The following is a 13,758-nucleotide window of genomic DNA, read 5'->3' as shown; positions in this document are numbered from 1 at the left end:
CGAAGGACGCAGGATCCGCGCCGCCGCGATCATCCTTCGTTACGCTCATCAAGCGTGTGCGCGCGTCTCCAACGAATTTATCCATTCTGAACATCCTAAAACAAAAATTTTAAAAATTAAACCAAAACACAAAAATTTGAAATAAATGTTAGTGAAACATGTATGTATAAATAGTGCAAGTGTGTAATTAGTTTCAACGTGCAGTGTTAACTAATAATTAATAATTAATTAAATAAAAAACTTAAAATTTATACCTCAACTTTTCAAATTAATTAAATCTTGATAAAAATCGAAAAAAATTATTTCCCTCAAAAGGAGGTGTGCCCATGTGACCATTCGGACCATGTATCCACCGCACGTCCTAAGTGCCGCCACCGCCGCCGCATCCACATCCTCGGTGCCGAGTTAAATCGCACAGAAATCGTCGATTTGGCGTGGAATTACGCCGCCCGGACCCGTCCCGTAATTCTTCAACTCTCAACCCACTGGTAACGATCAGGATCAGGATCAACCCGCGTCTTGCTTCTCAATTAACCATAAAATCGTGAAACACTGCAATAAAACCCAACGGAATTAAATTAAAAACGCAAAAAGTTACTAAATAAAGCATAGAAATACTTGTTACTCACAATCCCCTTTGGGCGTTGATTAATTGTTAATTAATTTGCTTTAATGAAGAATCCGCGCGCCGAGATTAATGAAAGCCGAAAATCCAAAGATCCCAATTCGATGTTTTAATTACCGTCAAAGGTCGGAAAAAGTATAAATCACAAATTAAATTCAATTAAATTATACCTGAGGTTTGAAAAGAGAGGAAAAGAAAATTGAAATATAAGTGAAGCGTACGGAAACACACAAAGTGAGGAAGTAATAAGAAAGTGGAACAAACTAATTATGTGTCTTTAATTAAGCGATATCGTAGAGTGACTGTTGCGCAATCACGGCTTGTGTATGTGTGTGCATCGTGGATGTGTCATGGATGTGACGAACTTTGGTATTTGAGGATTCTTCGAATGAAAAATATGAAATAATGGTAAGTTTTTTTTATAAAAACCAAAAAAAAATAATTTTTATTTTTATTATTATTAACATTACTATATATGTTAATATTAATGAAAATGTTAATGTGTGTAATGTGAAATTCACCTTTTCTCGTATCTATGCATGCTTAGCGTTCGTTTCGTTTGCCATTTTCATTCCCATTTCGCATTGGAAGCGCAAGTCGAAGGCCGTTAATTTTTTTTTGCCTCTTTTATGGGCGTAACTTTTACAACTTTATGCGCTGCGACAAGTTATATAAAAGTTTTCCACAACGGAATTGTCCCCGGGGAATAATTTCGAAAAAATTACCGTGTTAGAGTTTTGTAATTTCGCTTTTAATGACATCAACGGCGCGGAATATTTAATTTGATAAGTTAATATTATAACTTAACCTCATCTCATAGTCTCATAACCTCAAAAAATGAAAAAAACAAAAACCGGAAAACCGGAAGTCGGATCACTACATACACTTACCCTCGATATTCCAAGGGAATAGGGGCAACAGGATCCTCTGGTCTGGAGGAAAAACGGTTCATGTGGAAAACTACAACTCTTTCACGTCGAGTGCCAGCGGTGGCGGCAACGGCGGCGGTGAACAATGCGAAGTTGAACAAGTTGAACTATGCCATATGGAGGAGGTGGAGGTGGGCCGATCGCAAACAAGCAAACACACACATTTGATGCACATATCGATTTTCATCAATATTGTGTAAGCTACACTTTCAAAAAAATACAAAAAAAAATTTAAAAAACAAACACTCTGTATATTTTTAAAATGATAGATTTTCGCATAAAATGAAAAGATTTTCGTCGTTTTTTGACACTAGATGTAATATTACGTTAGGTGGGTGCATGCTTGAAGCATTTTCCACTCGTTTTCCGCGCGCCTGCGTTCATAAAGCAAAAAACGCGAGCGCGTGAAAACAACGTGCCGACGCGTGTAGGCGCAAAAAAAAATTAATTATCGCTCGCGAGCGCGCTCCTTTTTCCACCTTTTTTTCCGGAGGCATATTTAAAGCTTCGGGGATGTTTATCGTCGGCGGGAAAAACCGGCCTCCAAAAAGACATCGTATATTGTACAAACGCGCCAAAATTACAAATACAGAGTGTTAAAACAAAATTTTTTACTGAAAAAAACACCAAAATTATTTTTTTATAATTTAAACACCCTGTATAATATCTTAAGAGGGTGATTTCATTTGGTATGTATCAACCGCAGAACGCAGACGTAAAAAAACGTCCGTTTTCTGTATAATGAGCTTTTTATAGTTTTCTGCGCCTTCACGCACGAAACGCGACGCCACCGCCATTATTTCGACTTTTCTACATGCCACCACCGACCGCAGACCGCCGAAAAAGAAATCGTCGCTACGTGCGTGTCATAAAACGAATCATTTCTGAATTTAACCCACTCAGTAGCCCCGATGTGAGCAACCAATCATACATGCGTACGTACAAAGCGTAATGCACATTTGGTTGCCTAACACGATGAATTATTATGGTTGTAGTGCTGCTGCAGTAGTGTGGTGGAATGCAGCTGTAGACAATCGACGGGATGCTTTCGTCGACGACCTTCCGGTGTAGATTGTGGTGATTAAGATTCAATACCCTTTCCGGGATTAAACAAGAGTCCATTAGACCGCACGCGCTGTTCACGAACTACGCCTAACATAACTAATCTGCGAACGGCAAACAATCTGTTTGGAGTGTTACAATAATCAACCCTTGAAATATTAAGCCCGGCAGGGTTTTTCTTTTTTCCGTGTTTTTTTTTTGGTTCTCTGAGAAAGCGGAAAAGAAGATAAAAAAAAAGCCGAACGCAAGCACGTCGAGCGGATTACCGAAAGCGGGACACGATCTAAATTAAGATTACGAATTTAAAATGTATAATGATGCGGAAAGACTAAGAAAACCTTTTTTCGCAGCCGGGGAAATTCCCCAAACGTGAAAAAGATGTCTGGGAATGGCGAAAAAAACAAATTTACAAACAAAAAACGCGAAATGAAAAGAAATAACATAAAGATAACCTTATTTAAGACTTACCGACATTACAGGTTTCTTTTTTAATGAATATAAGCATATTTTAATCTCATCGACATTACAGGTTTCTTTTTTAGTAAATATAACCTTATTTCAGGTTTACCAACATTACAGGTTTCTATTTCACACTTTAAAACAAAAATACTACTTAATAACTCAAAATAAAACAAACATAACCATATTTTAATCTTACCGACATTACAGATTTCTTTTTTAGCAAATTTAACCTTATTTTAACATAATCGGCATTACAGGTTCCTTTTCCAACAAATTTAACCTTAATCTAATATTATCGGCATTACAGTTTCCTTTCTTTGACGAATTTAACCTTATTACAACATTACCGACATTACAGATTCCTTTCTTAATAATTCTAACCTTATTTATCTTTACCGACATTACAGTTTCCTGTCATTTTTTAAATTTATATTATGAAACATAATATTTCCACCCACGCTGAAATTATGGTTGAATAAACTCGAAATAAATTCCCAGCCAATCCGCTGACGGTTAAATCGATATCCGTCTTATAAATAATTGAAAACAATACGTGTGTCCCATGCATGCAACCCCCTGCGAGGACGCGCGCGCGCGCGCGCCCGTCGAAGTTGCAACTCATTATCTATTCATTGCCAGACGCGCATGCAGTTTACCAGTTTATAATTTGAACGCATGAATTATACAGGAACAACCCCCGCGCATCATCCCACGACTGCACAATTCAACTTGGCGAGTCAAATTCGGAATCGTACTGTTGCTAGGCCGGCGCGAGAGAGATTTAGTAGTGGCGAAAAGTTTAACTTGGAAATAATTTTCAACCTCCATAAACGCGAATTGTGTTTGTATTTGTGTGTGTGTGTGGCTGGGGGTGCGAATTCGGAATGTGGCGCGCGCTCGCGGAACTAATCCTAATGTCAGATGGGTAATTCACTTCGGTGCAGGCGGATATCTAGTCCAAACTGGGTTGAACTATGAACGCTCGCCATTAGGGGGATTGAGGGGGTGCGAGGGGTGGTTTACGGTTACACAAGTATTTAATAGTTTAGATTAGATGCACTTTGGACATGCGAACCAAGTTCGTGTGTTATTATACCTTAAATTTACTAAATTACATTTAAGGGTAGTAAATATAAGGGTAAAATATAGTTTATTCAAATTTTGGTTATTTTTTAAGATGCGGAAATTAATTTTATGAGTTTTAGTGAAAAAACGAAGAAAATCGGTTAAGAAATAACGAAAATAAAATAAAAAATAAAAAGAGTAGCTAAGTAAGTCGCGCATGCGCATTAAAAAAGTAGGCGGAGCAAATTTTCACTATTTTTATAATAACTCCGTCATTTTTAACGCAATTTCCACCAAATAAAAACTAAAACATTTAAATATATTCACTACATAATTTCCACTAAACTCCTCAAAGGTAAAAGTTAAATTTCTCTTGTGTGCCGTGAGTAAACTTGTGTTACCACACCCCTAATGCACATATCACTTACCACCACGCTGTAAGTGGCATCTCTCGGCGGCATGTGAGCCCGGTAAACAATTTCTCACGAACAAGTCTTAACCTTAGCAGACGAGAGCATGTGTATGATCACACCAGGCAGCGCCTAAACTTGCGCAGCCCTAAATTCTCTTTTCCGCACAGCGCTTGATTTAGCTGTTTCGTTGATAGTTGGAACACGTAGTTAGCTCCCGAATGCGTGCGCGGCGTGGCGGAAACGCTGACATTCTCGCCGGAAAAGACACCAACCCCATTCCGCCGCCAACCCCGGGCCGGGAGGGGGGTGGAAATAGAAAACGGAGCTTTCCTAATTTTCCACTGCCGTGCAAGTAATCGCAAATGCCGTGTGCGCGCAAACGAAACTACCCCTCTCTTGGAGACACAAAAGGGGTGGAAATCCGAATTCAAACTCGCGCGCGTTCTGAGTGCTGGATGTGGAAATCCGATAATTGCCTTTAAATTTAACTTGACGACTTTCGGAATTGACAAAAACATCAAGCGCACATTAGGGGATGAAGATAACTTTGTTATGGCTTAGTGTCGACATAAATTTCGATAATCGTAGGTTAAAAACACTTTTTCTTCATTAAAAAAAAACAAAAAGTTTCATGAAAAACACATAAAAACAATTTTTTTAAGTTGAAAATGTAAAACCACCCCTAAAATTGATCTTTATGGTGGTACTTATGGCTGATAATTTTGCCGTTGAATAATTTTCCGTTGTGCGCGCGGAAAATGGGGCGCAGCGCCATTTGGTAATGATTCCGGATATTAATGAGAAAACTTCGACGTCAAGGGCTGAACCAACCCCTAAAAATAATCTAATTCTAATATTTATACATTAACGTCGTGAATAATTCGCGTCAATTACTAAATTACAGCAAACTTCAAAATTTCTTACAAAATTTAATTAAAAATTATTAAAAAAAAAACTTCAAACACCCTGTATATATTTTTTCTAGGGGTAGTTGAGTGATGTGTTGTGTTAGTATGTGGCCTTAGCGTGCCGGGGATGGTCGCAAGGCGTCCCAGAGGATTTTAAAATGTTAAAACGCCCTCTCGACGCTTTTCAACCCTTGAATACGGAATGCAACCCCTACACCTGCATGCACGTGGTTTTCCTGACCGCATACAATTCACCTCTAGCCCGCCACTAATATAACGCGCAAGCAGAAAGGAAATTTAACTCTTTTTTTCGGGGGTTGAATTTTGAATTTAGAGCAGCACACTTCCGGTTTGCAACCCCTCGCGCGCGCACACGCGATATCTCACCAGGACGTTAACATTCAACGAACGTTTACTATATTCAGCCGGCGATAGTCTTCATGCTGGTCAGACCAACCCTTGTCTTCCGGGCTGTGTGCGAGCGCGATGGGGGTTGTTGGTGTTGTGGGGTGGAAACTGTTGAATGTTTTCTTAAACTTGTGGCCGCTCTCATGTTGCGCCCGCGTTATATTAAACATTCCACGTCTGTTCTTTTGTTTTAACATCCCTTAACATACAACCCTTATACGCAACATCCTTTAACTTGCTAACAAATGCATGTCGACAAGCCAAAATTTAATTTTAAGCATAAATATATTAAATTTTATCACAAAAATTGTTTAAATAATTAATTTGTTTAAATATAAACATTATCAGGGGGGGGAGAATTAAAAATTAATAATTTTAGTAAAAAAATCATGAAAATCGGTTGATAAATAACGATGGGAGAACAAAAATTAGATTAAGTGAAAGTTGTGAGTAGACTACTTGAGTAACTCGCGCGTGCGCAATTAGAAAGTAGGCGGAGCACCGTAAATCTATTTTTTCTTATAACTAGCGTAGTTTTTAACGGATTTTAACGCAATAAAAACTAAAATGTTTAAAATTTTACTTACTCAGTATAAATCACGTGATCTAAGCTGTCAGGACTTTCTAGGACTTGCAGAAATAAAACTCCTTGAACCTGAAACAAGTAAAAAAAAAGCACAAATAAAAAACCTCGAACAAAAACGCAGTACGTGTGTCGTTCAAGGACAAAGTATCCTTCTTCGCGCCAGGTTGAAGCCGTTGTTGTTTCGGCACGGATAAAAAATTTAGGTGCCGAACATAAAAAATTACCAAGCACGAAACGGGCGAAAGCAGAACAACGCCCGGCAGTTTACCTCAGCGTGTCCTGCTTTCGGTCGTCGTCGCGGTGGCCGTCGTGCAAGGACGAGCGCACGCCCGTAAAGAGAACTACAAAGGGGAAGTAAAAGATGGCCCAGAGTGAAAAAATAATGAGCGCACAACAAAAAAACGAACGCGGTGCAAAGAAAAATCCCAAACGGAAAATATTTCTGCACAAAATTACAACACAACACAACACCACAAAAAAAACGAACAATGCTAATAACAAACTTAATTATACTCGACCACAAAGTGAAAAAATCTGCAATTCATTTTTATTTTCATCAAACTTTACTCGATTGGGATTTATATTGTAAATTGGAATCGAAATTGAAGTTTTAATTAAAAAGTATTGAATTTTTGTTGTTAAAAGTGATTCAATCATTAAAATTTAAAACTAAAATAAACTGAAGAGAAAAAGTATTAAAAATAAATAATTTTAATAAAAAAACGATAAAAATCGGTTGATAAACAACGACAGGGGAGCAGAAAATAGATAAAGTGAAAGGTTTGAGTAGACAACTTGAGTAACTCGCGCGTGCGCAATTAGAAAGTAGGCGGAGCACCACAAACACTATTTTTATTATAACTCCCGTAATTTTCAACCGATTTTAACAAAATAAAAACTAAAATATTCAGAAAATAATTCCACACCCGCCAAAACTTAATAATGCTAATAAAAATGTTAATTAAACCCACCCCAAAAACAAACAAATCAAAAAAATCTACAATTCATTACGAAAATGATTTCTTTGCATTCCCAATGTGCATAATATTATTAATTGGCATCGAAATTGAATTCTCAATTCTCAATGCGCTCGCAAAACGGATGGAAATCGTATGCAAATTGGCACTGCCCGAATTATGGAAATTGACCCGACCTCCCCGGCCGCGTCTAAAAACCACGACAGCAAATCGTAAATCGAAGACTGATCAAGTTTGCAAATTACACAATTAAAAACAAACTAAACTTCAATTAGTTATTCACAAAAAAACTCAAACAAAAATAAATAAAAACCATGAAAAAATATTATAATGCAGTAATTGTTGTTTCAGGTGAGTGTTCCACATCCCACTGCTCTTAGAAACGTCGCTCACAGCAACTGGTAAACAACCCGCGCATAATGAAATGCAAACATATCATTATCAACATCGTCGACGTAGAAAACTCAATAACATCAACATGTCAATATTATTATGATTATTTTTCCACCAATACACCGGAACACACTGTATAATAACGATAAGCGCAACATGCAAATATGAAGAGTTTAATGTAAACGTAACTCGATAAGGTTGAGCCGCTTGGAAGACGCAGATGCGGAAACGAGCATAATTCACCCTCAACCCCCTCTCACCCCCTCTGAAGTAGGGCACAAGCAAGACTCGGGAGCAACGGCAAAGAAAGCGGAAACGAAATTAATTAAAGAAAATATTTTTCTCGCCGGTGCTGTGCGCCTCGTTCCACCCTTAAAAACCAAAACCCAACCACCATCCCTTAAATTTTATCTTTTATCTCTTTCGGGGTCTTGTAATGCCATTAGAAGACAAGTTTCACTTCTTTCCGGACAAGTGTGTTGCGCATTTTCAACTTTAAATAAAATAAAAACAGGAAAATGGAAAAATAAATAAAAACCACCCTTATTTACGACCCTTAAAGGGATTTACAAGCTTTTGAAAGTATTTGTAAATAAAAAAATTAATTCCGCGTTTAAAAACGCCTAAAAGTCAAAATTTTGATTTTATATGTTAAAAACACACTGTATATGAATGAAAATCCATGGAAAAAAGGGTTGGTCACGTTTAGGGTGCGTTGCAAACGCGTCACGTCCACAAATCCCCGGCGCAAAAATTTCTTTGACAATTTGTCGTCGGCGAATTATAGGCAACCCATCGTACATGTATATTAAGTCGCCTACATTTACATCAACGTGCGGGTTGTGTTCGCGCACGATTCGAGCTCATAAAACGCCGAAATAAACGAAAATAAGACGCTACGAATGGAAAATAAGGGGCGGAATAAAAACGATGCACAATCCGCGGTATAATTTTCGAATTTAAATGCATTGCGATGCGGGCGCTTCGAAATTATTAAAAATGTTCCATCAAAAATTATCCACTCTGCGTAAGTACGGATAATAAGAGATGATAAGAATGGAAATTTAGATTTATGCAAAATTTTCGCAGTATAAAATGTTTAATGTTTATTGATGTAATCATTTCACAGCGCAAAATGACCGTGTGTACGGGTATAACTTGTTTACGAACGTTTGCATCCGGTTTTCCGCTATTAACAACATCAAAATGTCAGAAATCAAAATAAAATATATACGCGAAACGTGTTCGATTCACGTTTGATGTTTTATGTGCGTCGGGGATCATGATTCATGTAAACATTTTTCATTTCCCATTTCCAACGCGCGTGGGAAATAATCGACGCGGTCCATTTTCAATTTTCAAACGCACAACGTTTTAATTTCATTATTGAATATTTATTTATAGGGTGTTTAAATTTTTTGAGGAATTTTAGTGAAAAAACGGTTAAAATCGGTTGAGAAACAACGGAAATACAAAGAAAAGAAAGTTAAGTCACGCATGCGCATTAAAAAAATAGGCGGAGCATAAAATTAATTATTTTACGATAACTTTTGTAGTTTTCAACCGATTTTTATGAAACAAAAACTAAATTATTTAAATTTTCACCGCGCATTTATAAATTATTTAAATAAACTTTAAAATTTATAAATAAAAAATCAAAAAAACACATTGTATAAATAACTGAGGTGATTTGCAAGTTAAAATGTATAATGTTAAATACAAGATACAAACGAATGAAGCGTGCATTAACTCCGGCGGCCATGATGGAATTAAAAAACTGCGAGTAATAAAGTGATGCACGCTGTGAACTGTGTAACACAATGTACAAAGTGCACAACAAAGAGGAAAACAGCAACACAGAAAATGGATGTAACGATGGGTGGGACGATTCCGGACGATTCAGGACAATGGAAACAAATGACGCGGAGCACGACACTGATGTTTGGACGTATTCAATTCACTTACAGTACAATAAAACATTAAAACAAAAAAAAGTAAATACAGTGTGTCAATTTTTTACGCATTAAAAAGTTAATTTAATTTTTACTTGCAGCCGAATGATGACTTTTTTTAATAAGCCGCGTAGTTATGCAACATAAATTGCATTCGCGTCGTGTATAACTGGTTGCCGTGACGGCTGAGGGGATTTTTACGGTTTTAATTAAAAAATCTGCGCATGCAACGAAGAAACCACACCGAAAAAATACATAACATGTGACTAATCCGTTGATAACAAAATTTCCTGCATCCCCCGGCTGTATTTCCGCTTTTCAATTCAATTTTCCGCTTTTCTAAACTATCTAAAAATGATTTTATCTGCGCGGATATTTACGACGAATGCGAATGGTGTGTTGTGTTTTGTGTAAGAAAATGCAAAGCGACAGCTTTTCCGGTTTTCCGGTTTCGGTTTTCTTTCGCAGAGACGCGCGCGCGTAGATAATCCATCCCGGAGAACGGATGGTCGCATAAATTCCAAAACTAATTGTGCCCAAATCGCCGCTCGTGATGTGGGCAGGCCTGCGATTTAAATCCGATCCGAACGAAATTGTATCGCACGCGTTTATTTTGTTTACTCACACCCCCGACGATTGCGCACTTCTTCGCGCCGGGACATAAATAACGCGCAAACAAATGCCTACGGTGGCAAACGAAAACGTTACGTTTACGCTGATAGGTAAACCAAACCAACAAAAAACATACAATATGTCAAAATAAAATCAAAAAATCAAAATTTGATTGAAGATAACTCGGAAACTGATAAAGATAATTGATTGGAGCAAACTGTATATGATGGAGAATTTAACCAGCTTTAAAATGATGTACTAATATTTATACTGAGTGAAGCAAATAATTTGTAAATCTCAAATTAATAAAAAAAAAGTTAAGAAAAATTCTGATTTTTTTAACAAAATTAAATTGAGTATAACTCCTAAACTAAAAAAGATAATAAATTGAAATAACGTGTAGATTATGTAAAATTTAATTAGCTTTCCAACGATGTATAACAACTTATACTGGGTGTCCTCAATAATCGATTAAACATCAAATAATGTCAAAAAACAAGAAAAAAACTTATTTTCTACAATATCTTACTTAAAATAGAAATACAATATAAATCAGCGCTATTAAAATGGCGGATTTCTTTCAAACTCCTCGAAAATTCCCACTAAACACACTGTATACTTATATTTAGCTAGTAACACATCACTCGATACTCAAATACTCAATACACGAAACACGCCAGCCGTGAAACACACATCGGGGGCGGTTTGCTGGAGGGGTGGCGGCGAGTGCAAAACGCGCTGCTCAAATTCGAATTCGCAAACGCAAAGGTTTAACGTCGCGTATGTGCGTTTCGCGTTATCCGACCTTAATCTAATGCTCGCGCACCCCTCACACCTCCGCGCAACCCCCAAAAACCACCCCTCCACAACGTGATTCATTACGGTCACATACGTCCCGCAGGATTATCCGCATTGGGAAACAACTTGAGAATTCCTTTCCTTCTAAAAAAAACTTAATACAAAAACATTATCATATTTATCATCCCCTAAAATATTTGCAATTAATTTTTGGCGTAAAATTAATTTCGCGGTTTAAAAAGGTGTTAGCACGAAGTGTTAACCCCCGCAGGATGAAATACGATGTGAAACTTTATGAAAGGTCGAATGGCTGAATCCCCGCGTGTCCTTGAGGTCCTTAAGGGAAGTTTTTGAATGTTGGTGACCAGCGCAGCGCGCTCATTTACCACCCAATGTGTTAGGTAAAGTAAGGTGCGTAAATAGACACCTTTGTCGCGCTCTGCCGCCGCCCCCAGTCGCCGCCACGGCTGCAAAAGGATAGATATCCTTTCCGGGGGTGGCTTTTAATTAAATTGAAATTAATCTAGGGAATAATGCGGCCCCAGTCGACGATGCCAGCACCAGAACCCAATAACTTCGTCTTTTGTCCTTGTTTCAACCCCCGAGCGGATTTTTTTTGCTTAAAAATAATTTTTTCAGAGATCAACGCAATGATTCAATTTGAGGTTGAGATAAATAGACCCACTTTGTTTTCTTTTAATCCTGGAAGCAGTTCGGGTATAGATAGAGGAATTCGGTGGGTTTTGGTGGGGGCTAAAGGACGAAATAATGGCTGGAAGAAGGCTAAACTATTACACAAAGTTTCAAACTGGGAACATTTGCCCTGCGCGTGGGATAAGAACAACACGTCGACATTAAGTGGGCCCATTATCATTATCCGTTTTCTTATACAACACCCTCTGGCGGGAGTGGTAGGGTTGAAAGGACAAGCGACGCCATTTTCTTGTATGCGCAAGAACGGGCATCATTGTTCATGTTGCTAAAAGTAGTTTGTTTCGAAGGGATGGTATTTGTTTTGTAAACATTATCATTTAAGTATTACTTATTTTGGAAAAAAAATGAAATTTTTGCTAAAATTTTGCGAAAAATTGGGAAAATTTGATATTTTATGAGTGTTTAAGGGTTGATTTCAGTAAAATTAGGAAAATTGTATCTTGTGGAATGTATGCCATTGGTAAAAAGGCTTGTAATATTTTTTTAGCGTCAAATTTTCGCAAAAACACAAAATTTTTGCAAAATTTGTCAAAAAATTCGCAAAATTTTTACAAAAAAATAAATTTTATTAATGTTTAAGGGCGGATTTTAACAAAATAAAGGAAATTATATCCCCTGTAAAGCATTCCATCACCAAAAAGGCTTTGCATAATAATTTACTTATTAATTTTCACAAAAACACGAAAATTTTGCAAAATTTGGCAAAAAATTCGCAAAATTTTTGCAAAAAAATAAATTTTATCAATGTTTATGGGTGAATTTCAACAAAATAAAGGAAATTATATCCCCTGTAAAGCATTCCATCATCAAAAAGGCTTTGCTTAATAATTTACTTATTAATTTTGGCAAAAACACGAAAATTTTGCAAAATTTGGCAAAAAATTCGCAAAATTTTTACAAAAAATAAATTTTATTAATGTTTAAGGGTGGATTTCAACAGAATAAAGGAAATTATATCCCCTGCAAAGCATGCCATCATCAAAAAGGCTTTTGATAATAATTTACTTATTAATTTTCGCAAAAAACAAAATTCCAAAATTTCTCAAAATTTAAGCAAAATTTATCAAAATTCCAATGTTTAAGGGTTGATTCCACCATACTAAAGAAAATTACATCCTCCGCGCGGGCGGTAAATTAAGAATATAAGCATCGGGCATTATATAGCCGACGGGGGTTGTTAGATGGCGGCGTGGGGCGGCTGAAATGGAATGAGAAGAAAGATGCGGCGTGACCGAGAGACGCGAAGCGCGCGCGAGTCTCATAATTGAAATCGATTTTTCATTTGCAATATTAAGCCGTACACCGTTCGGCCATCAACTACCCTCACACCTACCCCCAACTGTAAATCACGAAACTAGACTAAAAATACAAAAGTGATATTTTAGATAACGAAAACGTATAAAACGACCAAAGAAAAAAACAACGCGGGGCGCTTCAATTGTCAGCACTCCCTGTAACCCCACTTCCCTTTCCGGTTTTCCGTTAAACCGGCCCCATTTGCATCCGCCGCCAACGACCACTAAATCTGTCACATCGCTAAACGGTTTGTCTATAAATGGAGCACCACTGCATTCTGCATCCTGCATTCAGCTAGGGGATGAATTCCAACCCTTAAATTACAGCATGACAATTTCAAGATCACTAACTGTATTTTAATAAATTTTATCTATTTACGGAAATAACCCCGCAATCAAACATTTAATTAAATTAATTTTTAAAATTTTATTAAAACACCCTGTATATCAAATAGATCAACATACTAATTACATACAATTAAATTAAATTTATTTACGGAAATAACCCCGCAATCAAACATTTAATTAAATTAATTTTTTTAATTTTTTATCGAAACAC

General features: G+C 37.0%; 1 protein-coding gene across 1 annotated transcript in view; it reads left to right on the top strand.

The window, feature by feature from the left end:
• The window catches only part of GABA-B-R1 (gamma-aminobutyric acid type B receptor subunit 1), an 86,183-nt gene continuing 72,425 nt past the window's right edge, over positions 1–13,758 (top strand). The window contains exon 1 of the mRNA XM_065314239.1: positions 1–1,033. Coding sequence (XP_065170311.1) covers positions 1,031–1,033 — 3 coding nt within the window. The 5' untranslated portion in view covers positions 1–1,030. The remainder of the gene's footprint in view (positions 1,034–13,758) is intronic.

Source organism: Atheta coriaria, unplaced genomic scaffold (assembly GCF_025399875.1).
Source record: "Atheta coriaria isolate IRGN ID8LTWV9N9 unplaced genomic scaffold, Caltech_Dcor_3.1 hic_scaffold_10_pilon, whole genome shotgun sequence".
Lineage (NCBI taxonomy): Eukaryota > Metazoa > Arthropoda > Insecta > Coleoptera > Staphylinidae > Dalotia > Dalotia coriaria.
The sequence above is the reverse complement of the archived record's forward strand: the minus strand, read 5'-3'. Positions and strand labels throughout refer to the sequence as shown.